General features: G+C 37.9%; 3 protein-coding genes across 5 annotated transcripts in view; 2 read left to right on the top strand and 1 right to left on the bottom strand.

The window, feature by feature from the left end:
• Positions 1–664, top strand: part of LOC113684955 (uncharacterized) — a 36944-nt gene extending 36280 nt beyond the window's left edge. For all 3 annotated transcript variants that reach the window (XM_089204948.1, XM_089204947.1, XM_027202376.2), the window contains one exon: positions 41–664. In XM_089204948.1, coding sequence (XP_089061074.1) covers positions 41–160 — 120 coding nt within the window. In that variant the 3' untranslated portion in view covers positions 161–664. The remainder of the gene's footprint in view (positions 1–40) is intronic.
• LOC113684956 (IQ domain-containing protein H) lies at positions 303–27464 on the bottom strand. Its single transcript, XM_089204952.1, has 35 exons — positions 27253–27464; positions 25528–25644; positions 25013–25122; positions 20421–20471; positions 20165–20246; positions 19375–19500; positions 18217–18294; positions 17280–17354; positions 16442–16495; positions 15951–16014; positions 15357–15385; positions 13870–13971; positions 13238–13300; positions 12376–12465; positions 11197–11240; positions 10797–10874; positions 10576–10627; positions 10252–10362; positions 9884–9950; positions 9276–9382; positions 8444–8510; positions 7596–7679; positions 7315–7511; positions 6837–6892; positions 6613–6698; positions 6035–6165; positions 5308–5401; positions 5011–5226; positions 4224–4330; positions 3886–4053; positions 3388–3576; positions 2558–2683; positions 2243–2304; positions 1654–1762; positions 303–1358 (listed from the first exon to the last, which is right to left on the bottom strand). The coding sequence occupies exons 1-35, from the start codon at positions 27310–27312 to the stop codon at positions 681–683; spliced, it is 3930 nt and encodes a 1309-aa protein (XP_089061078.1). The 5' UTR covers positions 27313–27464; the 3' UTR covers positions 303–680.
• Positions 20738–23874, top strand: LOC149046859 (uncharacterized). The gene is made up of 4 exons (XM_089202421.1): positions 20738–20759; positions 22871–23035; positions 23485–23623; positions 23727–23874. Exons 1-3 carry the CDS (start codon positions 20738–20740, stop codon positions 23607–23609), a joined length of 312 nt encoding a protein of 103 aa, XP_089058547.1. The 3' UTR covers positions 23610–23623; positions 23727–23874.
• Positions 27465–27473: the final 9 nt, after the last annotated feature.

The raw sequence follows: 27473 nt of genomic DNA, 5'->3' as shown, positions 1-27473 counted from the left end.
GGTGATACTGCTGTTTTCTACGTGCTTTTTCGTTCCACAGATACAAGAATTGTTAGACTCATTTCCTATTAGCGCAAGGGAAGCAAACGCAACCGCTGTCATGGTTCGTCTACTACTGGAGAAAGCCTGGGGCGAGTTTTTCATGGAAACAAGACTGTGATCCACATTTTGATCCTCCTTTGACAATTTACTAAGGACGAGATGATATTCAGTTCTTTTTCATGGGTTTAAGTATCTGATAAAGTTTCTTCATCACTTAAAACAATTCGAGGCATTAATAGCAAGATGGTACATAACAAACCTTTTTTAGTGTTCATAGTGTTGTTTATTTCGCAAACACATTACCAAAACATTACCTATATGAACAATTAGTAAGAATTTCACGGATCCATACACAACCGTACCACCTCACAGACTATATACAGTAGTTTCGATGAGGACACCCTCCTCACTTGTCTTGTCTGCACATCCAATGTTAAATTAGGTCGAAAATGTCGTAAAAAGGACGACAATTTCCGTATTACCTTTTTCTTTCTTTTGTTTTCAATTGAAACTCACATAGATATTCTTTAGGAAAATCAACAAATCTGTCAAATAATTATTTCACGACTTTAATCCTGTAAAGACATAAATACAACTGTGCATCACTGATCGATCAAAATAACCAATGTATTTTGACATTACTTCTTGGCTGACATACTCCGTTTGCCATTTCCATCTTCCATAGGGGATAATGTTCTACTAATCGTCTTCGTTTTTGCAGAAGAAGCTCTTTTTTTCTCCTTAGGATCATCTTTAGGTGCTGGGTCCGATGGACTGGGTAACGCTCTTGCAAGATGGTTCTCTTTCTTTGATTCAGAAATAGTTTTACCATCATTTAAAACATCTTCAGAGGGATGGGGTGGGTTGGTCGAAACTTTCTCACTTTCAGCTGCTATGTTGTTCCCAGAGGATGTCTGAGCAGCCTCATAAGAGGTTAACGCATTCGATACTCCACTAACAACAGAGGCTGCCCGGGTAGTGACTGGTGTTTCCTCTATAAGGCATGTTGAGCCAACTGGCGACATCGCAGCTGCAGGGGTGGGAGGAGGGGCACTACTTTGACCGGTCTGTACCCTCCCCTCCAGCTGACTTGATCTCCTATGTTCCTCGGCAAGTCGTTGCTTTTCCTTCTCTTCTTCCATTTCCTTTTTATCTTTTTCAATGGCATGCATTTGCTGTTGATGTTCTTGGAGTATTCGCTGCATTTCCTTGGGCCGCGGGGCGTGCAGTTGCGGAGATTTCGTGGAAGGGATGGAAGGATTTTGTTTGTTCTCTTCAGTTGTACCCAAGATGGAGTCAATGTCATCAATGGCTGCCTGAGAAACAAAATGAGAAAAATTTCAATCAATTTGAAAGAAATTACAGAAACATGTTGTTAACAGTAGTTACCAAACACAGATCCAAAAACTGCGTTTCTGAAAATGCTAGTCCACATAATTACCCGCTCCACACAGCCTACCAGAAAAAATGGCGGTAGCAGGACAAAATTTTTCGTTTACACGTTCTTTCGCTCGTTTCTACTGACTGTCCGTCCGAGATCCCAAAAGTTTCCTTTCCAACTGAGGAATATTTAAAGTGCATCAAAGTCTGGTATTAATTAGGTAGAATGACCTGAAAGTTACTCTCTCCCTGCATATTTGGAGCGGAGATTTCCTGATGAATTACTGACAAGTTACGAGCAAATGTTGACAGGGAGCCTTGTAGGTCATCACTCATAACACTAAAAAAAAAATGGCGACAAAGTATTAGAATTTAAGATTGAGTTGTGTGGGGTGATCTACAACATGATAAAACATACGGGCTAAATGTCCGTGACCTGCTGCTCTCCATCAGATCAAGTGAGGACAGGCAAGTAAAACCTGAACGGGAATTTTGTAAAGGATGATGATTGTGTGCAATGAATTAGAAAAAAAAAAGATATATTGCTGATCGTCTTTCTCCTGCTGATGTCAACCAAAACACGATCATGACCGAGAAAAAAGTCAGCCTTACATAGGCCTTGCCTTGGATTAAGGATGGTGGTCATGAAAATATACCCCCGATGGTCTATCGACGAATGTGATAAAACCAAAACGCAATCACGACATACATAGCCTTGGGTTTAGGATAACAGACTCGGATTAAATATGCCAAACAACTTGTTTTTTTCAGTTGATATCAGACAGATGGTTCAAAAATGAAAATCGGCAAAACAACTTACAACATTCCTAAATGTTCTCGTTTTGAGCTGTCCACCAAAGTGAAAATTGTACCAGCTTTTTCCTACAAGGAGAGAAACATCACAAACGGATGAAATCACGTCAAAAAGCAAAAACAATTCACTTCTGTAAAACCAACATAGTGTGGTCCAGTTACTGTAATTTAGATCAACAGAATATTGCGTGTTAAAGAAATTAGTTTTTTTCGAAAGAAGAATTTAGCAAGGTTAAAGCAGGAAAGAACAGCGTAGAAAAAGAGTGTCACAGTAGCCACGGACCGAAGCACGTTGTAACCACGTGATGAACGGTTTCCTCACCTTCATATCAAAACCAATACCATGCGCACGGCACATTTGGAAAAAAACGCTGTAATGAATCACACTTAAGTTACTGTGCAGCAGTCTGGTGCTGAGAATGGCGAAACGGTTAGGATTCGGCGGTGGCTGTAAAGCAATAAAAATACAATTCACACACAAAATGATTAGGCAATGGCGAAACTCCTAAACCCAAAGAGAGTACTGTGGATAGATCTCATGCCAATTTCCCTCGTGCGCTTTTCACTGACTTCGCATCTGGCCCGATAAATTCATCGTTCGTCAATTAGATTAGAGAAAGATCTGAAATTTTCTTCTCTTAAAAACGACTAGAGTTCTTTTAATCGAATGTTCAGGAGAACAAAATAATGTTTACCGTAACATCATAAGCCTCTAGCTAACCAAATAAAATATCCACGATCAATCAACATTTCAGCCAACAAACACATAACAGCTAGACATGTTATAGTGTAGCTTGCATCAAGCAGAAACCCGCTAAATGGCAGACACGAGCCTAGGTCCCAAATTTTTAATCCCATCTTTTTAGTAACAAGACGCTGCATTCAATAGACTTCTTTCGTCTGATTACAGATTAGGATTACAATTTTGGCGTTTATTCCGATGATTACTCATGAGTGTTCTCACATCTGACCGAACTTGTGACGCTTTCAATGAGGGCTGTTCACTCATTCCCTTCTTTTTTATACTGCTCATGCGCAGTTTACCAAGCCTCAACTGTGCTGACACCCTACATTAGGCGGACACTGAGGATAGACCCGCCAGTGTTCACGTAATAATAAAGTTTTTACGATAAATCCATCTGAGAATCTCACTTCCTCTTCCTCCACTGTTTTTCGTCTCCTTCTCCTTCCGCTTTCTTCTCGTTTCTTTTTAACTGGCACCAGAAACGATGACTGAGGAGCTTGAAACTCTCCACCAGACACGTAAAGCATAAGTTTTGTCATAGCCATACTGTCACTGTACCTCAGCTTCAGGTCGACAGCCCACACAACCTGCCCCAGCTGAACAAGTAAAGCAAGATTGTATGCATGAAGGTTGTGACAGACCCAAAATGATTCTGAGTCGGGCTCAAAACACATTTATGCCCGTGAACATGAACTCCATTGTGTTATTTTACGATACATGAAGGGTAGCCTTATAACGGAAGTCTATGACTGTGCACTCCTTCCGATTTCATAACCACCGACTCTCCGCCTTAAATGAGTCGGTAAATCGAAGAATTGAAGATCCAGATTGTCGGATCATAATTGTTTCTCAGCCTCTTTGTTTTACTATTGTCCGATCTAACAATAATCTACTGCAATACTTACCGATTTAGGATCAATAAACGTTACAAAGTCGATCGAAAAATATCCCACAATTCCCCGCAGTTTACAGGCATTTGATACAGCATCAGCGGCCGTGCAAAGTACTGGCGGATCCACTGAGGTCTGGGGCACAGAGTATCCCCAACATCTGAACGGTGACGTGGCGTGAATCTAAGGAGAATAAGTTGATTTAACAGTGGTGAAGGCTACTCGTGTGAACATAAAAAATTACGCAGCTGGTTGTTTTGTTTATATTTTGTCTCCTTTATGTTTACCTTGCAATAAAAAGACCTCAGTTTCTGAGTTAGTTGAAAACGTTGACGTCACAATTTTTAACTTACCTGGTCTGCCATGGACAAGATTGTTGTTTCCCCAGTCGGCTCAATTAACACATCGACACTGAGAGTTGTAACACTGTCAGACGGAGGGCAAGCTTCAATAACTCCTCCTGAAAAATGAAAAAAGCCAACATGATTGTACAATAACAACTCGTGAACAGCACATACTCACACCGATTTCCTCTTACTTTAGTGGAACCTCTTCAGTGAAAAAAAACAACAACAACCACCATAATACCATCAGTATATTACAAAGCGAGAGGCCCGGCGGCTAACGCATCGGACACATAATCGAAAGGTCTGGGTTCGAGTTCTGGAGGGTTAAAGTATTAAGTTTCTTAGGCAGGCCACAATACTCTTACAGTACCCTTCTCCACCAGAAGTTTTTCAGAAAGCCTGAAGAAAAGCTATGGGGGGAGGGGGGAAGGGGTGGCTCCCTACAGCGGACCAGAATCCCATCTAGGAGGGGTAGCACTACGGGTAGCAGTACTCGTAGTACCCTCATTCCACAGAAACCCGGATAAGGCTCCGACAGGTATTGCGACTAAGTCTCGCATAAAAATCTCTGCTGATAATGACATGTGATAAACGATATTCATTAATCTCAAAATAGCAGATACTAAGATGGTACGGAGTCTCGATATAGCAAACACTCATTAAAATGACTCCGTTTTGATTGGGAGCTTGGTCATGTTTGGCCAATGGCTGGACGAGAAGACTCTCAAATAAACATTACAAGCTCAGAAATCTCGAGGCTAAACAGCTTGAGAGCATAAAAAGATTCCCAAACCTCTTTTAAGAAAATCCTGAAGAAACTTGTCCCAGGTAGGGTAGAGGTCGTGACTCACTGGGGTAGCATGGTGGGCCATGATCTCGGGTATCTCTGCTGAGACTCTAATCAAGGTTGGTTCGTGAGCCCATTTTTTGTTCCATTTCTCGCCGTACCGCTGACACTCTTTCACGGCCCACGAGTAGCACTTCAGATAAGGCGTAACATCACAGAATGCTGCAAGGAGAGAGCAAGCACTTTAATCTACATTTTACCTCCAAAGCATTCGAGCATGTGTCAACATCAGTATATGCTCACCTGTTCCTCTGCCATCAAATTCATTGTCCATTTTGAAGAGCCATCGTTTAATATGGAGGTTTTCAGTTACCAGTTTAGCAAGACTTTCGTGAAGCTGAAACAAAAAGAGCGAGATTCCATGAAAGCTAAATACAATGACTGATTTTCTACCTGTCCTCCTATTAGAAAACTTTTAAGTACTTAAGCGATATTTTTTGCCCGATTCAGGCGCCAAACTTTCCGAAGCCGAATTCGATCGAAATTTAGACCGACCCAAATTAGCAAAAGTAAACCTGTTGATTCACACATCTAACTTGACTGACCGTTCTTTAGCCCCTCTTAATACAATTCCAGGCTTTCCAGCGCTTTCAGTAAAAATACGCTATAATATATTAAGTTTGGTATGATTATGATACGGTCGGTATCTGAACCAAAGCCACTCTGGCCATAGTCGAATTTCTCTGCCAAGCTGTGCGGGAAGACAAGGGCAGAGCCGTATGAAATCAAAATAGCCGTTCTTAATTGATTCAGACACCAAACTTGTCATGAACTTAATTCAAGGTATTATACACTTCATGTTCACTTTGCTCAACTCATAAAAGGTCCGGCTCCCGGCTGAACCGAGACTTTTCCACAGATATTTATCACCCCATACATAAAGACATGAAACTAGAATATTTCAACGCGTGTGCCTCAAGTCACGTAAGAGAAAGAGATGTGGTATGAGCCCAGAAAATTCTGCACAAACCTGTGGAAGACTGTATATATCAAAGTGGCCAGGAGGAATTTGAACCTTTGCGCTGAGAAAAATCCTCTTGGATCCTGACTTGGTAGAGTATAATGTGGCCACTTCGGGCTCTGGGCTCAAAACCGGAATATCTGATGAGATAAGAAGACAACATTCAATCGCAATACCAAACTGCCGTGCGCATGTTCTCAGCGCATAGCATGGTCTCCGATTACCCTCAAATCTTTACGTGATTGTCCCTTTCCGCGTTACAATGCTGTTACTTATCCGAATGAGTGTCTTTCACAGGGGTTTCAAGAAAAGCTGGTTACCAGCGGCCTAACGTCGCTTGTAAAAAGTTTTAACACCGTCTGTTTAGCCTCGTGTTTGGGTTTCGTCTTATGGCATGATACAGCAGCCTTTTACAGCATCGGCAGCCGCTTATGGAAAATGTTATCGAAACAATGCTTCCATTGTGCAGTTGATATTTGATGGAACACCACACAAGGATCCTATCACGATGTGCGGTTTACAGATCGTGAGGTTCTTTACACAATATTAGCACTACATGTACATGTGAAACAACTTGTCACACTCACCGAGTAAATCAGCCAGGTAAATGTCATCTTTATGAAGGACACCAGGAACTATATATGCATCACGACCTTTGATTAAATTCCTCAGCCTAGCAAGGATTACATGCGGAAAACACTTAGCATGGCAATCTTAGGTACTGACAAATTCAAAAATTGGATCCTTTTACCCACTGATAATAATGATAACTTATTCTTCTATAGTAAGAATTAAAACAAAAAAGTCTTACCTTTTCACCGTTCGTGGACTGTACTTTAGAATGGATGAAAGGCACATGTTGTGAGTCTGTTGGACGAATGAAGAAATCAGTTTTTTTACAAATGACATCAAAACAGATCTATGGGTTGGAAAACAAGAACTGAGCAGAGATGCGAGTTTCTGACACAACTATGTACCAAAAAGGTTGGCGGAAAACGCAGATGGTATCAGGTAATTAGTTACTCTTACGAGAATGGGCTTGCCAGGAAAACATCAGTTGTATAGTGCGCTTTGAAAACGCACGATTGTTTCCCTTGAAAACGCCTATATTAGACAAAAGCACATTTGCTCTGTTTACTTACTTTACTCAATGTTTGTCAAAGTGATAATGAAATATTCCACATTCAGCGTACGTAAAATATATTTGTTGTTCCAGGGCCGTGTAAAATATTGCTTTCGTAAAGATCACAACGAAATTAAAGGTTTCAAAAGAGTGGAAAGTGCCTCACTGGGAATCTGTCTACAGCATCCGGTACAATGATCTTATAGCGGTTTTCAATGTCTTCATCCTCGTCGCCATTTCCTTTAGATTTGGAATTGCTCTTGTCTAGTCTCCGCGCTTTCATTGCCAGTAGTTTCGAGTAATACTGGTAGACTTCGTCATTTAGTTCCACAGGACTGACATAAATAACTTCGACTTTGGGATCTACGTAATAAAAAGATGCTCATTAGATATTTGCGACTGAAATTGATCTAAGCTTTTCTGTAGGTAGGTGGGACCTATTCTTACCGGCTATGTCGCACAGTCTGGCCATTTGGAGATTTTGTAAAATTTTTATTTCACTCAGTTCATCTCGAATGTGCTGGGCATATCCTACAAAATAAAAAGGAACAAACAGTGTCACCAGGTGCGGGTCAAAATTTATATATGAGCTAACTTTTACTCGCATATTGATTTGTTCTCACTAATGATCTATTGGAGAACAGACGCATGTAAGACATCACCATTAACAACACTTTGCCTTTTTTATCATACAAAACAAGTGGGTTCTATGTTGTTATGGCTTTGTACAGCAACAGATCACAGAAGATCAAAATGTGGGAAGAACATCAGTGAACCCTCCACTGCGCCTCGTTTGTCACTTTTTTGTCCTTACTACATTTTGACGTAGTCTGTAATTAATACCGAATAGTCGAACGGCAACATGGAAACAATTTATTAAATGGATCACTCAGGTGAGAGGAATGGAATTCCTTCATTTTTCAGAACTTAGAGTATTGTAGGTTGTGATACAGTTCACAACATGTACTGGCTAAAATACTAAACTTGACCTTTTCAATAACCTCCGAGGTTTTATCAGAAAATTCATCCTCCAAGCTGGCATAAATCTGTTCCCAGATTGTTTTTGAGTCTATAGTTTTACATCAAGGTAACACTCTCAAACTGTGCATTCTCATTAAACATTTTCAAAGATATGTATTGATAATATTAAGAGAAGTACAATCTTGAGCAAGTATCTCTCGTAAAAGCCCACCCATTTATGTGGGCAGTTCTATAAGGTGTGTTTTTCTTCAAAGTTTTCAGTCGAGTGTGGCTTTCTCCTGCCTCTCTCCGAAATACGATGAAATAATACCTACCTAAGGACGGTATATGAATTACTACTCTCCTTGAATCCTTGATGCGAGGCCAGGCTTCTTGAAATGCCTAGAGACAGTCAAGTAAAAAATATGCACATACAATTTACTGTCACAGAAGAACTTATTTTCTTTCTTTTACATAGGCTCAAACGAGGAATAATCGAGACAACGCATTCGTTTCTATTTTCTACGAATCAAACCCATAAATCTTAAAATGACCGAATAAACCCTTGGCACAAAATTTGAAAAGGGGATTACTCCTTTATTTACTACATGAGTGCCCCTGTATGAAAATAGCAGTTTCGGCATTTCAAAGAATACCACGATCTGCCACAGGCATCACGTCTGCAAGTAAAAGACCATAACCAACTTCAACACCTCCCTGAGAAACGGAAATAGAGGAGCTGATAATGGGCAGATAATATAGGAGCATCACTCGTCCCCCCGGGTGGGATGCTCGTCCATTGCAAGGTTTCATCAGGCTTCCCTGAAAATTCACTGATTCCCATTTACACTCCTGGGTGGAGAGACGCACTGTGAGAGTAAAGCGTTTTACCCAAGAAGACAAGAACGCTCTGACGAAGGGCTAACGCTCGAAACGTCAGCTTTTTTACTCTTTAAGGTGGCTAATTTACGTTTTCGACCCAGTTGTTAACACTTGATTACCTGCTATACTACAGCACCACAGTTTCTTTAGAAACTTACCCCTTTATACAACACATTGACCTGGCCAAGTGTTGATCTCGGACCTCTCGACCCAGTCCAGCGCACAAAGCGCTTGGCCACCGCGTCTTTGAAAGCCATTAAGGTGCATGTAATAATTTAAACTTACCTTTGCGCGTACTTTGAACCTTTTCAGCTGTAATTTTCTGGTCGCTTTAAGCTGTTTTCGCACCATGGATATTTTACAGCTCATAATCCATGATATTGCGATAACACCTTCGAAAAACAGAAAAAGAAAGAAGATCACATTAGAATTTAAATATTTTGACATTATCAAGAGCGCAAACGAAGGTGGTCATTTTTCCCCTCTGGTGTTTATTTACCCTCGCAAACTGCGATTTTCTAAAATCAAATTTGAAGGAAACTGTCTAGGCCTCACAGAAACATAAAATCCAGACTGCTGGCAGCTTAAACTTGTGGAAACTTCGCGGCCTACATTTCTCTTTCTCTCAGGTGACAAGACCCTTTTCTCGCATCACCTACAGACACGACACTTACACTGTATTGGAAAAGCAAAAACACGATTTGATCAAAACTTAATTTAGCTCTCTTTTCCCAGGTTCTTCCAACAGGTCAGAAGCACTTGGATTTACGTGTAACTCTGCTAAAAAGTACTCCGCTGGACAACATAAATAATAAAAAAAGGTTCAACTGATCGAGATAAAGTCTATCTCGATAATCAGTAGTGGCTTTTCACTTTGGAGTGACATTTCTAACCTGCCGCCCATTTTCGCTTCCGGTATAGAAGGTAGGCCGAGCGATCCTTGTACCTACGCCATGTGGACTGCGAAAAAGAAAACACAATTGATGGTAACGTTGAGTGGAATGTTATTCACAGCCCGACGCCACATAACAAATAGCCAGGTACACAAGCAGAGCATACAACTACAGGTGTATGTGGCAGTTGACATGAACGCAGTAACATACCCTGCAAGTAAGAAACAAACACCAGCAACGATAATACATCTCGAGTTGACGGCACAGGCTATTAAGCATTTGGTTGCGTTCTCCTAAAGTTGAACACTGTGAATATTTCATGCTTATATTGTTATCTGCGTTACACACTGAAGGAAAGTAAAAGGTACCTGTATTTTTATAGCTGCCATTTCTGTGCCTTTCGGACCAAGGTATCTTCTGCCAGGCGTTTTAATAATCTTTTCCACATCATCCGCATTCAATATGCACGTTAGGAAATGCTGCAAGGGGAAAAATGATTTCCCTTACTTTACTTGAAGGAGTTCATAGGTTTGATATCACTCTACGTACTTTGATGCCCCTTATGCCTTTAGTTTCAAGGCCACGACTTCCCTCTTATCTACATTATGGTAAGTTCAATTTGATAACATTCTTTGAAAAACAAAGCTACATATACGAGGGCATATGCAGCTCATATGAAACAACATACTGACCTCGACTGTTGGATCTTGTTCGAGTTCAAAAACTAGTGCTAGATCAGCCAGTCTGAAAAAGAAAATTGAACGCCGGAATAAAGCTGCCTTTGTAGGACAATTTTTTACCATAAGATCCCCTCATTTAAACTAATAGTCAATCAACTAAAAGAGAAACATATGCAGTAACTAGGGAATACCATTTATACCATAACGACAACGACTTTGAAATTTCGTCTTACCTGTCACCATCTATGAAGGCAATCGGGACGCAATAATTGGTGAGAAGCTCTTCCAGCTTCAGAATTAACGTCAGTATGCTGAAAAAGAATGATAAATAGAACCACATGATTTAAACTTACTTGGAGCACTTAATCACTTAATTAGTTGGACAATAAGCGATTTTCGATGATGAATTCTACCCCAAGGGTTTCAATAATGGGATGGCACTTGCCTCCTATCGCTTTGACCCGGGTTCGACTACCCGAACCGGCGTTGCAGGTGCGTTGAGTTTGTTGTTCCCATTCCCATTTCCCATCTCTAATTTCGATCAGCAGTTCAAATCTTTTGATCATGGGTTCATGACACTCCATTGAAAGCATTCTAACAGTGGGTTGACCAAAGAAAACAACGAGGACTCACCTTCCCCAAGACAGACAATAATGCTGTTTGAAATCCAGGTAGTCCTATCAAAATCATAGGAAAAAAAACTCAACTTATACACAGGATACTGTTAATATCTACTCAAGTTTTTTAAATTAATTTTTAGTGAAACTTTTTGCAAAGGGAAATAGTAAGAAGTATATTCAATTATAAAATACACATTGCTATTAAACTTAAAGGCTACGTGGGGTATCTTTAAGCCTGGATTTCTTGGTTTGAAACATTACAGCCGGCAAAGTTTTATGCGTCTCTCCAGACCGCATCATCAAGTTACCAGGCTCTTTAAAAGCATAGAGATAATTCAAAATGCTATGCGCAATTGGAAGTTTCCTGAAAAAGAAATAGTATCCAGATTCGTTTTCAAGCTTGGCACAGGGCATAGCAAAAATGCCATGATGCGATGGAGTCACAGTGCCAGTTTGTGCCTGGGATGGTCACTGGGAGAGAAATGTTCGAAAACTGAACTGAAAAATTGTTTCTGTATCCCTGAAACCGTGAGCCTATAGCCTGTCTGGGCTAATATCGTTCAGTAAAGTAATTTGAAATCGACAGATCCTGTTTGATCGCTGCGTCATCACCTAAAACTACTCCCTGGATACATATGCAGAGTTTCTCGTCGTTCACGAACAGTAAAAATACAATTTCTAATAATCGATCTATTTTCCCCTGGAAGTCTTTTTTCAATACATAATCTGCATGGAAAGTAAGTCACCGTGCTCGACGATCACGAAACAAGACAGCATAACCCGCGAGCACAGGCCAGATTAAGTACCGCCATTTTAATAATGTGTGAGCACTACTCAAGTGCGAAATCGAGCGCAGTAAGGATGGGCAGCAGATGTAACCCCTCAAAAAACGTTCTCCGCGTGTATCAAAACTCGATAACACTACCAATTCAGCACAAGCTAACAAAGACAAATATTTGACTAGATATTCCTTACTCATTCCCAACCAAGTGCGAGAGGAAACTAGATGTTTGTTCACAACTTCGGCTACACAATGTGAGCAATGTACAGGTAGCCTGCGTCTCAGAAAGCCCATACACCGGACTATAGAGCGGGTCTTTGTGACAGAGACACGGCTATGACCACGTGATAGGCAGTCACCTGATGGATGACCCCTACCATAAAAAAGAATATTACAACAATTATTTTGCACCTGTGAAGTAACTCTCGTCTTGCCATTCTGAATCACAAACTTGTGAACACTTTTCAATTCATTCGCTGGTGTAGATGCAGGAACAGGAATCTGACAGACATTAAAGAGAGCATGTAATTTACAGTTTAATTACGCCTGTGCAGACAACTGCCACTACATGAAAAACAGACATTCAAAGATCACTGGGTATACTTAACTAGCCTTAATATCCAGAATACATGTAGGTAAGAGACTCACTCAATCATCTTAGTCCTCAATAAGACGTATAGCAACAACATGAAAAGAAGCTCTTCCACAAACGTATACAGTTGTACTGTTACAATTCATATTTCCAAGTGTACAATGAGATGCTTATATATCAGTAACCTTTTCATTGCTTTGCAACATATTATAAAACTTGAAAAAGATGAAAAAAAATTCCTTTAAGCCAAGTTTTAGAAAGCCTGATTTAAGCTTTCAGATAGGAAAAGGAAGCGCGATTGTAAAAGGTTAAAAAAATGCAGAGGAGAGAAAAAAAACCAGCAAAGTTTGTGTCAGGTCAGCCCCCTTCGTTTTGGGACAGCCACTACTATATATTGCACCGTTTACTATTTGCTCTGATTTATTAACTGAACACCAGGAATTGGCTAAGGTTTAGATATTTCATCTCTTCCCATCCTGTCGGTGTAAAGTTTTTTTTGCATTTGTACATACAGGGTGGTTCAATCATGAGGCTGAGCCTCCAAACCTGTCCTTAGTCATTTTCCCCGGTGCCCATAAATGCAAGGTAGAGAAAGACCATCCCTTCTCCCCTTCCCATCATTCTTAACCTCTGCCCAGATTCCCTGTTATTAATCACAAAGATTTAGTATCATTTTCTTACCATGTTAGGTGCCTCTATGGCTTTTAGTGGAAGAGGTTTCATTTTGGAGTTCTGAGTCCAGCCCTACATTATTAAATAAAACACATTGTTTCATTGCTTTTCAATTTGAAAAAAATCCTGGTTTTCAACAGCCCTTATTTGTGGCTTCATTCACTTTTTCAAGTCCAAACTGTCTGATTTCACCACACTTTTCCAATTACAGATATTGCCAATCAGATAGTCAATCAGCCTATGAAAATTAAGCACATTTAGCCATCAGCTTTATTATCTACATGTAGTCAATGCTAACCAATCAAAATGAAAAAAACTTCTTCGTGAAGCAGGTTGAGAGATCCACACTGAAACCAAACATGTCTTAATAACAGGTGAAAGTTGGCCTTACAAAACCCCTGTGCACAAGGTTCTCCCAGTGTGTATTTGTGATTGACGAAAATTGGTAATCGGTTTTTGAGTTTTACAACTCAAGTGTATCTCATGCTTGTGATTTCAAATCAGCTTTGAGCTGTGCACTTTGCCAATTTGAAATCACTTACCTGATTACTCACTGAGCTGTAATCCATCCAGCCCTATTACCAATAGGGCTGAACAGTAACTTCCTTTTGTCTTTGATTACCACACATACAAGTACATACCCTGGCAGGAGCAGGCTGCTGTTTTTCTGTTGGAGATCTTATTCTTCTCTTCTTTTCTCCAATGGAGGACTGTCGAGCAGCTTGCACTCCTGCTGGATCCATCTGTCAAGCAAAAAAGTAAGAGTAAAATTAATCACCTTCTGTCCAACTTAAATAGGTTAGCAAGATTATCATTAACACTAAATTTAAACGGTTAAGAATATATGAAGGTCATATATTACGGGTTTATTTAGAACCACCATCATGACCAACTCCCAGTTGGCTTGTTAGCTCAGTTGGTAGAGCGCTGCACCGGTATCGCAGAGGTCATGGGTTCAAATCCTGTACAGGCCTGAATTTTTTTCAGGCCTTATTTTCACTACTGCCTAAGTAGTGCACATTACTGCGAAGATCACTTTCATTCATGTCTTTATCCGCAGTTCAAATATATGACCTTCATATATTCTTAACCGTCTATTCATCACTTCACGGGTTTATTTAGAACCACCATCATGACCAACTCCCAGTTGGCTTGTTAGCTCAGTTGGTAGAGCGCTGCACCGGTATCGCAGAGGTCATGGGTTCAAATCCTGTACAGGCCTGAATTTTTTTCAGGCCTTATTTTCACTACTGCCTAAGTAGTGCACATCACTGCGAAGATCACTTTCATTCATGTCTTTATCCGCAGTTCAAATATATGACCTTCATATATTCTTAACCGTCTATTCATCACTTCACGGGTTTATTTAGAACCACCATCATGACCAACTCCCAGTTGGCTTGTTAGCTCAGTTGGTAGAGCGCTGCACCGGTATCGCAGAGGTCATGGGTTCAAATCCTGTACAGGCCTGAATTTTTTTCAGGCCTTATTTTCACTACTGCCTAAGTAGTGCACATCACTGTGAAGATCACTTTCATTCATGACTAAATTTAAAATCAACTAAATTATGATCTTGAATAGTTTTTTGTCTCCTGGCAGTAATACACGTGATACAGACTTAGATGGGAGGGAGGTGGGGTTGGAAGTAAAATAAAACAAAGGGCTGAGAATATTCTGCTCACAGCATCCAATTCCTCTGCCACCAATATATCTACCTTGACGATTAAAGATCAATGGTTAACAAATGTTTGCATCCCTCTTCCGCTTCCAACCCTCAATACATTTCTGCCAAAAATCTTTCCACTCCCCTCCCTTTTGAACCCCTCCCTCCCCTCTTCCCCCAGGCTTCCCACATGTCCCCTCAACTGAAAAGCAAATCATAATCTACCACACTGTCAGACAGCAGCTGATAAATATTGTTTAGTTAACTAAGTTGGTCTCAATTTTCTGATGAAATTTCTTCTAGTTCATAGGTTTTTTACAGAAGTTCATTGCCCAATTCTTCGGGCACCCTTCACTATGTTTAAGAAATTTGAGTTACTATAAAACTTCTCCAAAAAAAAAAAACCCTGAAAGTATTTCACTTGTCTTCTACTCATTCTCGTACATTTACAATTTGCACTCATACCTTAACAACTGACAGGTTGTAGCCCCCAACTACAATGGTAAAAAACAATGCAAATCAACATTTAAAATGATCAAGGTACACTCTACACAATATCATCCAGTTCCCTAATTAAAACACATTTAATGGCATCATCAGTAAAATACTTTGTTGAGTGCACATTTGCTGCATGATGTAACACACTTATCTAGCATAAAACATTATACATTATACATTGTACATTGTATTACCAGTGAGACCTCTAGGTCTAGAGTAGAGCCAAAAAATTATGACCACACAAGAGCCATATCATTAATTTATTTGTACAATGTACATTACAAGAATAGAGAATGTGATTCAAGAAATACCTATACCCTCTGTGGGACAGAGTGCTGGAAATTCCAAAGTAAGAAAGGGGGGGAGGGGTACATATACATAGGCAAATATCCAGAGAATAATATGAATCACAATGGGGAGGGGGGGGGGGTTTAAAACCAATTGAAACCATCCATGAGAGGGGTTACTGGAGTGATTCTGGAAAAAGAATTGAAAATGAATATTTGATACAGTTAATTGCGATCAAACTCTCAGAGAGTAACCAGACTGAGATTTATTTACCTCCCACAAAATCCTTTGGAGGAGGAGCAGTATACCTTGAAAACTGATTTTGGGATTCGTGGAGCTGTATTCAAGTAAAAGAATTAATAATTAAGCCCTCATTAACTATTTTTACATGGAAGAAAATATGGAAAACATAAAAAATCAATGCACAGTGTATGAGGTTTTTTCTTCAGGAACATATGACCCTGTGCTCCCTCAGAGTGACTAGCAGCTAATTTCTCTTTTATGTTATCACCCATGAATTACACAGTGGGGTCACAAGAATCAAGGAGATGATCACCAAGTAAACAAATTCTAGAACCAAAGCATATAGAGAACAGCATTTAGAATATTTATTATTTGTACATACTGGGTTAGGGTCTACAAGGGTTAACCCAGTATTAGTCTCCAACCACATGTAATATTTTTGTTGTGCCATTTGATTTTTTTCTTTTTCTTGAAAGGTGGGGGTCTATAGCTCCAAAAATCAAAGAATCAGTAACACTCACGGGAGCCTGATGAAGTTTAACTGGAGAAGGCTTGAGTGTGAGTTCTGCTGCAGGCTGTCAAAGGAAACAGTTTGCTAAAGTTAGCCACTCTAAAGTTTAAAACAATGTAATAACTGTTACTCAGCCTATGTATAAAATACAATGCAATTTGTCTGTAGTTTTTGAACATACAACTGAATCGAAGCTTTAATTTACAAGTCAGAGTAATATTTCCAGAGATTAAAGGTAAGAAATGAATTTTAAATTATAATTTGCAGTTGTGTGTTGATACATGCTCAAAAAATAATAACTATAATATTGATTTGATTATGAGGCTTAGATTCTAGTAAATATGGACAAACTGCATATAATGAATTGCAAGATAATTTTGCTGCATCATAAATTATATGTTATTTAAGGCCTTCACAATGACTGTAATGTACTCATTAAGTTTCCTTAACCCTTTAACTCCCAGATCAAATTTGTCATTCTCCCTACTGTCAACAACACAACTTTAACTTATGTTTGTATAGAGCATTTAGTATTGGATCAACTAATTATCCCCAAATTGATATTTTCTTTATTCTCATCACTTATCTGGTTGATATTGAATTAATATTGTGAGGAGAAATTCTCTCTTGGTCACTCATGGGATCAAGTTACAGGGTTAATATGTTTATCATGAACATTCTGTTACCCAGAGAAAATTCTATAGATGTGTTACACAGTGGTAAGACTTCACTGCATAAAGTGCAGATAGATAAGTTAAACACTTTAAGACATTGTCTTATAGTGTTTAAAATATGATTTGATTTACATTATGGGATAATACAAATCTTATCTGAACACTAGCTCTTACTGGTATGAGGCCACGCTCTATTAGACTCAGAATTCCCTTCTGTGCATCTTCCTCTGTAATTGGAGGTGGGGTAAGCTAAAACAAAAGTACAACAAATCCTACTTAGTAAGAGATTAAGGTTTACACATACATTTGTAAACACACACAAAAAAATAATGGCAAATGAATGTCATAGTTATCCAGACACAGGTGAACTGTAATTACAGTAACTACTGTAGCTTCAATAAAGTTCAAATGCATGTCTCCATGCATGTCTAGTTGGGTGCTACATTACACTAACAAAATAGCTACAAAGCCATAATTATGATGGGAGTGCAGCAGCAAATTTGCTGGGTTCTTTATTTTACAATAAGGAATATGATTACAGTGTATTTCACGTCGATGGGAACACAACAAAGGAATTCTCAGTTAAACTTACAAAAATTATAATAATTGTTTTAGCAGTGTTTACATTAAGTGAAATCATACAAGCAACTAATCTTTCAGTCAGCACAAAAGCTCATGTTACAAAAAGTAGACATTTGAGGGAATATAGATTAAGGATAAAAGTAGAAACTTGGAGCCATTTTTGCACACTGCATTTTGGCCCACATATCTTCACCATCAGTTCAAACAGAATGGTGCAGCAGTTATTCAGTTAAAAGACAATTTATTAACAACCATTAAAAATAAACTCACAATGCAACTATCTCCCAATTACCACTAAAAGCCACTGACAGCTATATGCAAATTACAAATTTCTTGTGCCTTTAACATAACGTTGTTCTCTCCTTTTAACAATTGTGCTCATTAGCTACACTACATTTTATAAAAGTTACATCTTGTTTTTACATCTACTCCATACACTACAGATGCCAAAGAGAATGAGTCACTAAATCAGTATGGAGCGTTGTAAGTACTTTTAGAAAGTTAATATGAAAGAGATAGTTTGACTTACAGAGGGATCCACTCTATTGGCTCTAGGTAGAGAGTTGACTGGTTCAACAGTTGAGCCTGTGACAACTTTACCAGGAACCTGTAATTAGTCCGATAAAAGCCTTGCTTACAAATAATTTAAAGTTGACAGACTCAGGGTATAATTATGATGTATAATTATTTATCTGATAGTCTTCCTCCATGACACTGCATAAAAAGGGTTTCAATTTAAAGCTATTTATGTACAAAAGGGGTTATAAAGTTTCTAAAGAATTTGTGGTGACGCATCAAGGGGAGAGTATAACAAGGTAATTTGGTATTATCAATTGGGTTGATAATGTAAATTGGCCACTGTAAAGAGTTTCAAAGTTACATGATGTTTCCAGCTTTAGCCCTTTGTCATTCACTCTTTATCGTGGCCAATTTACATTATCAACTAAGCTCACCATACCAAATTACCATTTATGCATGTAGTCTATGGTCACTAATAGTTAAGGCCCTTACCATGCCATGTTAAGATTTTATTGGTATTAATCAAAACTATACCAAAATTCTTGAACAAAATTGGTTATCATCAGCACTATTTGCGCACTAATAGGATAGTGTACACATCATGCTTGTAATTGGACAGTTAACATGTCATGCCTGCATGCATGTGTAAAGCAATGTTGTCCTGCATTTTGCCAAGTAAACTGTTGTTTTTTTTTTAATGAAAACATATAACTGATGTCCAGTTTCTTTCTCAGTTTCAGTCATTGTTTTGATTAATTGGTAACAACACTTTGTGTTGTCCAATTCTATCCTGTAATACTCTTTATTAACAAATTGGACTCTCGCTTTGCAGTCGTCCGATTTTGTTAATCACCTGACTGTATGATTACAGACCAAATTGGACTCAGTCTTATTACCATTATTAATAATCTTCTAAATCAATTGAGCATGGATTTTGATTAGTTCTTTAACTTATGATCTTTTTGATCCATAGACGGTGTCACCATTAACAACTTCTGGTGTCTGTAGTACAAAGCAAAAAGATTCTGGGTTGATGCTTGGTTCTGTTCCATAAAAGATCATAGGAGACTTCAAAATGCAGTAAGAAAATCACTGGTATAAACTTTGCTGCACCTAGTGTGCCACTTTTTATGGACTGTTATCATTATTACCACTTCTTTTAACAGACCTGAGCTGGTTGTTCATGTTTATCCACAATATATGGAAGAGCAATGCCATATCTTTCACTTAGGATGTTCCTTGCTGCTGGATGAGCTGGATTACTAATGATTTTTAAACTTCTAAGATCTCTAACCTGCAAAAGAAATAATAAAAAAAATGATGGCAAACATCAGTGATGCATCACTACACTTGAACAATTTGGGATGGTCAGTCTGAGATCATTTTTGAGCACAAGCATTTTTGCCATGTTACATTATTTCAGAATCATGCATAGAAAATTCTTTGCAGAAAGGTGCAGTGTGTTTTTTATGAAAAACTTGGTCTTTGACAAAAATTTTGTAATGTAACTGTATGTACAGTACAGCTCAGAGGTACCTGACCCTAATTTCATGCGATAAAGATACATTTCTGTAAGACACATTTCTGTCAACCATTTCCTAAAAATGTGACACTGCTCGTTAATACAGTGAAATAAATGCAGAAAAAACTCTTGTAAAATAACTGGCCCATTTGATCTTTTAACTCACTAGATCTCATTGTTAATTCTCTCTTGTAGCTGCTACACATTTCCTTGCAGATTAGTTAGAAGAATTTGGTCTTAGACCAAGATGACATTTAAGCTTGTAAGTTTGAGTATTCTCATTTCCTGTTTGCTGGATAATGTATGAGGGATTGGATATTAATGGGAGAATCAAGTTTGTCATGCATGTTAATCACTTCTGAAAGTTAAACAGTTAATAATTATTAATCATCATTAATTTGAAACAGACTATCAAAAGGCAACTTTGAGTACACACCTGTTGCCCAGGAGCAGGGGCATTGGGTCCTGGTTTATTCCCTTCTTTTGCAATTGCTATTGGCTCTAAAAGACTCCTGAAACTGGAATTAGACAGAAATGAAATTTAATGCCATTATCCTGTAAGTTGATGTACATGTACCAGATGCAGTTTACATAGCTAGGCAAACATCATTTGTCGAACAAAACATCACTAAAAGGAAAGGGTGCCAAAGTGTTAACTTGATAAGTTGTTAACAGATTATAATTAAACCAACCTTTCTTTTTTTGGTGAAGAGCTCCTCTTGAATGCTACTATACGTTGATCCCTTAAATGAAAAAAGCAATAATAATGATGATGAAGAAATCAATATGTTCTGATATCCTCTATGTTCCTTAAATTCTTTGAAAATAAAATAAATAAGATCAATGTAGTGATAATATTAAGCTTTCTCAAAACATAACACAATTTAGTATTTAAAGTAAGTCTTAAGTTCAGTGTTACAGGAATTTTAGCAAAACAACATTGATTGTCCTAACAACAGTTGCTATGGCAAAATGCTGATAGCATTATTGTAGTACTGCTGTCGCAAGCATGGTTATGGGATCAATCGGGAGTGAATAGTTCTCACTGTTTTTCTCAGCCAATTACCCTTGCGAACTGAATTCCCAGTTTTCTGGGAATTCCTAGGAATTCCTAGGAATTCCTAGGAATTCTCAAAAATTCCCAATTATGCAAATGACCCTTGCAAACTGAATTCCCAGTTTTCTGGGAATTTCTGGGAATTCCTAGGAATTCCTAGGAATTCCTAGGAATTCTCAAAAATTCCCACTTATGCAAATTAACTCTGATTTAAAAAGCTTGGAATTACTGGGAATTTCTGGGAAAGGAAGACTCCAGTTTTGTGAGGACTTGGAATCCCTAGGAATTCCTAGGAATTCTCAGCTTTACAAACTACCTATAATTTAAGAAGTGTGGAACTCTTGGGAATTTCTGGGAATTGAATTTGAGGCAATTTTAATACCCTGAGGTCCACATAAATTCTAAGAATTTCTCAATACCTTGAATGTGAAGGTTTTAAGAAAAAGAGTAATTTCAGAGGCTTAAAACTTTGGCTCAATAAAAGGTATGCTATACAAAACTTACCAAGAGATATACATACATGTACACGTTTATTACTTAACGATCATGAAATTTATTACTCAAACTAAGTTTTAGTAAATCTTTACATTAATATGGATTTTCTCATGAACCAGCTGTCAGTTATGTTAAATGGAAATTGCCAACTTCCACAATAATTAACAATAATTACATTGTTATCTTACTTCCCTAACCTACATTACTGGTTGCCTTTGTTAGAAAACCTTGGAACAGTCAAGCTCAGTTGCCTCAAATGCTGTCAGAGACTTTTTGTTGACAATACTTTTAGTAGAAATTTCATGCCTTAGACAAACAAATTCAACACCTAATTAATCTTTCTTTTTTCATGATTGTTGTTGCTGCTTTTTTTCAGTTTTTTGCTCTATTTTCATGACTAATTGCTGTAATTTGTTTTGCTGTTTTTATTCTTACAAAACATTTTTGTAAGAGTTCCAATACTTGTGGATCATCCACACACTTTGCAAACATTTGGCATGCAGACAAGACAGAGGTAGTCAATGTACCCTTTGAGGAAAAACACCTTTTATATGACGTTTTCAATTTACTTTATTTGAAACTCTGATCTGAAAATATTTGTCAACAAGACTTGTTAGTAGTGAGAAGTACCAACCAAGTTTCCTTTCATAACTTAATTTCTTAAATGTCCCAATCACTGGATCTCCCAAAAAAATATTACATCTTTTTATTTTTGGTGCAAATTACAAGTCCTTCTTTATATAAAAATGAAAAGTGCTAGTCATACTTCAATAATAACAGCTCTTAAGTTTACTTGTTGTTCTTTTCTGTCTGTCAGCTATCAACAAAATTGTTTTATACTTCGGGCAGTGCATAACTATTTGTGGACCAGAGTTCCAACGCACCTCTGTAATCGCATATAGCTACTCCTGTCTCTTGTACAAATGTTTCTCCTTTGTAAGACGCACTCTACTCTGTTGTCAATACTGCTTTAAGTTCAGTGGAAACGACTGACTGAGGAATCGAGATGGCGGTGTTGGAACGTGTTGCTGAACGCTTGCTACGGTCAAGCTTTGTAGATTTAGGTACTGGTACACTGGGATCATCTATGTATCTCTTACACTTCCGAATGTGGTATCCTTCTTTTATAAATATGAGGGTAAAAGACGATTTGTAGTCGCATTCAAAACTGTGATTGGCTTGTGTTATTTCTCACCTTTGCCATTAACACAACTCAAGTGAGTTTCGAGTCTTTGTTTCCTCGACAACTTTCGGCCACAAATCGTGCATTTGTAATACGATCGATTCTTGTCGATTATTTCTACATAGAGTGAGCTCACATCTTTATTTATATCACCAAGCTATCCATCTTCTAGAAGCAGAGAACCGGTCGGAGAAGTCAGAATAAAGTTGGGCGCTTCTCTTAACACTGCAATCGGCAAGCCAGCGGATTCACTTTGCTAGCCAATGACAAGTCCTAAACGATCCACGTGATCATGCCCGTGATCGGAAACAAAGAAGACTCCATTTGGCGCTCATCTTTGAATGTACTTTTCATCGGTTGATCGCTTTTCTCAACTGTTTTGCTTAATATAACATTTCTAAAGATAGCTTTTATTGTGGTTCAATGGGAAAACGAGAATAGCGTGAGTGTTGTAAAAGAGAAGAAAGTCGTTGGCGCCGTGGAGTTAAAAGAAGGGACAACAGTTGACATATGGACCGGTACAAACAAGGGTCGAGTGGCCATCTGTAAAGCTACGATTTTGAAAGTTTGTGGTGAGTAAAAATTGCGATATTCGTTGTGATCAAAATCTTATAAAAGAATAGATGTAGCAGGTTTAATTAAGCTTACATAACGCTCGGCGCAGCTGAAACTAGAATAATTCTGAGAATCGAATCGGTCACTTGCATGCCGCAGTTTCTTAAGCTTATGCTTTACAATGAAATAAACCTATCAGTAAGGTTTCAAGATTCCTCTAGTCACGTTTGGGAACATTCAAGATTCATAACAAACCTTAGTATATAAAGAAGCCCTCCTTGGTAAAAACAAAATAATGTATTCAGCCCTTTTTAAGTAAAATCCATGAGAGAGATGTACTAACTCCATAACAGAGATTTCTCAATTTGAGAATCCAATGAATGCCCTTTTCCTCATAGCCATCTTAAAAGACTGGTCTGAGCTTTAAACATACATATTTTAATATATTATTTTTTTTCAAATTCAGATGTCAAGGAATCCAGATACAAAATGGTCAAGGTTCTTGTTGACAACCTCATTCAAGGCCAACTCATTGTGAGCCCAGGAAAAAAAATACAAACAGTACAAACAGCAGCTAAGTTTGCAGTTTAGGATAACTTCATTCTAATTTATTGTTACAGTTACAACAAGATTTTAATCAAAAAATCAATTTTATTTGTCTGTAATCAGCCCCTTCACTCCCAAGAATATAACTGTATAAATATAACTTAAGATATTGTATTTTATGGAAAAGAATCAACAGATTTTATTCACAATTTGTGTCAAACCAAATTTAATGATTGATTAGAACTATTTTATATGAATAGCTGTAATTGAGGATTAATCCGTATGAAGTTTTCAAGAAAAGAAAAATAAATCAAATTCCATCCTAATATTACCACACATTGATGTTAATAATTAATCAAAAATATTTTACATGTAAGCCTTAATTAAGCTTCTAAATAAATTTCATTGAATACTTGAATTTTAGCTGGGTTTTTTTAATTTTAAGTATTTATTTTATATCATTAGCCTCAAATGTTTGCTTAAAATTCCCAGTAATTCTTAAACATTCCTAAAAATTCCCAAAAATTCCCAGAAATTCCCAGAAATTCCTAGGAATTTTTTAGATTTACAGCTTTTCAGGGAAAGTCATTGGTTCTCTGAGTTGGAATTCCTAGGAATTCCTAGGAATTCCAAGTCCTGTTGGCTATAAACTTGGAATTTCTGGGAATTTCTGGGAATTTCTGGGAATTTCTAGGAATTTCTAGGTTTTTAGAACCAGAGTTGTTATGGTTGGGAATTCCTAGGAATTCCTAGGAATTCCCAGTCCGAATTTACCGTGAAAATTCACACCTTTATTCCTAGGAATTCCTAGGAATTCCTAGGAATAAATTCCTAGGAATTCCTAGGATTTTCCTAGGAATTCCTAGGAATTCCAAAAGCCATTTCGCAAGGGTAGAGCAATTTTCTTATGCAGTGAAGGTTTTCACGACTTAGAAATGACATTTTTGCAACTGTTTGCCTATTTAGTACATAAAGTTTATAGTCATTGTCTGAAATTACTTATGAAAGGTAGTTGTCATCGTGGTTTTATATGACAGCTAATCGAGAGTTAATCGTTTGTCTCACGATTTAGTCACATAGATGTGGATCATGACGTTTTGACCACTAGACTGAATATCTGTAAAGAAACTACAAGTGCAATTTTCTCCTTTCCAATGGATGAACAGAACAGAAGTCAAACTGTTCCAACGGATGTCGCAGTTCTCCAAATGGACACTTCTAGTTGGTGAACAGATGCAAAAACCGTTCGATTGGATGTCACAACCATTCGAACAGTTTGTCGAATGCTTTGAATGGATTATTTTAGGCATTTGAACAGATAACAAATGGTTCACCCCTTCAAACGGATAACCGTTAGTGTCCATTTTGCCTTTCACGGTCACAATTACTGAACAATTGTACAATAATTATTTTCCATGTTCATCTGATAAAAACAAAAACAGACATACCCTACAGCTTCTTGTTGCTTTTTTTTCGTTGAACCAGTAACAGGTCCTTCAAGCGATGGTAAAGTTAGCACTTGGTTGTTGGCGGAGTGGACGATCTGCTCAGCTTTATCCTGGTGCATCAAAAATTAAATAATAATTTTAACATCCCTCTACAAATTAGATAATGAAAATCATTTTATATTAAAGATAGTAATAATTCATCCATAGAGTCCATACAAGCTAGTGTACAGTACCTTTAATGAGTACCACAGCATTACATGTATTTGACACGCCTGCAATTCCCACATACTGCACATGTGAATACCCACACAGCGCTTCAATTTAATACACACACCTGTGTGTTACATTAAATATTCATGCATGTTTACAAGTGTAAATCAGCTAAACCAGAATTCATCAAGTACATGTACTAAGACTAAAGTAGGTGTCATAAAACAAAAAGATTAGAAAGCCGAAATATAGGGAAACAACAACTTAAGTCATGTACATAGTAGTTGTAATTGTTATTAACTTACCCTGACACTTTGTTCAGTTCTTTCAATGGCACTCTCAAGTGTCCTGAGGTCGATAATTTCAGTGGAGACTCCTTGTGAAATAATTTGCTCTTTGAGGTGTCGCAGATCATCTTGAACCTAAGAAACAATGTTAACAGATAATCAGAAACAACACACACTGTACAGTTGAGACACAACCCTTACTTTGCTACATACAGCAAACAGCTGTACCTATACCTTACAATCAGTATGTATTATTCTCCAGTTCCTAACTTAAGGTGCTGATGAGGAAAATTTGTTTAACAGACTATTGCTACTGATCATTTCCTTTACTCTCCTGACCTCAATGCATGATGCAGGTGTTACATTGTAGGGAGAAATTAGATACTTTATTCACTTGTAAGGGTAAAAGGGAAATTCCTCTTAATTGAGCTAGAACTTGTTCCTTATAAACTACAAATCACCCTTTTTTCAACCTCCACAAGAAAGAAAAATAAAAAGGTTTATGACTCACTTGAACAACCACTTCAATTAAACATTGATCAACATACTGAATCACAAGAATGCAATTATTTTTTTAAGGTGACAAGAAAACTCCAAATGTTGCATTTCTAGTGTTCTGATTAGTTCCCTCGACTACCATTATCAGCTCATATTCCGGGTCACCTTATATGGAAATGCATTGCGCCAACTGTTGCAGAGCTGATGAAAGCCCCAAATATTCAAGATATCATGAAATTTAATAAAATTCCATTTGCACTTGTAGACTGGATAAGAGATTGGTCAAAGCCAAGTTACTGACAGCCCTAAATCAAGTAACTATTGTCGTATTGTTGCCCTTGTATTCATTGTTATGTATTTCTGATCACTATGTCTGCACAAAGTGGTTTAATTCTTCTTCATAGCTAATGCCCTGTGTAACCCTAGCATGAAAGGGGGTTAGGGTTTACCAATGATAAGTGATGTTAAAGTACAAATGAGCATGCCAAAGTTTTCCTCCCAATAAATATGGTCAAGATCCTACTTACAAGGCATTTTTTAGGAGAGCAATTAAGGTTGACAGCATTCTTAGCAATTCACTTCGCTCTTATAAACACTATTCAGAGCTGCAAATATTTTACAACAAATTAACGCATGAAGTTGTGTAATTTAAGTCCGTTCATTTAATCACACTGCGTAACACAATTGCCATGGATTATGGAAAAAAGAAAAACATCGCGACAGTTTTTGCAGTGATGAACCAGAAAACTTAGAGGTTTGTTCGTTTGCATGTCGGTTCCATTGAATTAAAAATTTCAATTCAGCTGTTTTATTGTTACCGCGCGTAATGGTAAATAATGAATTTGTTAAGCTTTAGTTAGTAATTAGTAAGTATAAATGTCTAGAACTTAGTTAAGCGATAGAATTTAACTGCTGATTGATGTTTTTTAAAACCCATGCCTGATCTCTTAGTTTGAAACGAGGAAAAAGACAGTGCTCTTCTTAACGTTAACGTCTGAAACGTACAAAATTAATATAAATACCAACTAATAAAGCTGTGTGTACATAAACTTTTATTGCAACCGTGCCCGGATAATATATCATTCCCAGAAAACTAGTAAATTCTGTGATTCTCGTTGAGTTCAAGAACCTGATCAAGGGAGACGAGGAAGACAAAGCGCTGAAAAGCCAAACAGTCATAAACTTCGACACGATTACTGCAAAAACTTCCTCGCAGGCCGAAGCAGAAACTTAAAAACTCCTTACCTTCACAAGAATTTCTCCGATATCAGTGGGTCCTGGCTGAATGTCTGTCAAAGAAAACATCCTCGGTATGGCGATTTAAATGTAGCAGATCAGTTGATATTCTTGAGCGTTCATAAAGTTCAAAGCGCCGCCATTTCAGGGAAGATTGACTTTTAGCGTCTCCTTCTCCAAGCAACCATGTTGTAAATATCTCAGATGAACACGCAGTGCTCATATGATTG

The sequence above is a fragment of the Pocillopora damicornis genome, chromosome 4, assembly GCF_964200805.1.
Source record: "Pocillopora damicornis chromosome 4, jaPocDami1.2, whole genome shotgun sequence".
In the NCBI taxonomy this organism is placed as follows: domain Eukaryota; kingdom Metazoa; phylum Cnidaria; class Anthozoa; order Scleractinia; family Pocilloporidae; genus Pocillopora; species Pocillopora damicornis.
This window is presented reverse-complemented; position numbering and strand designations above follow the sequence as displayed.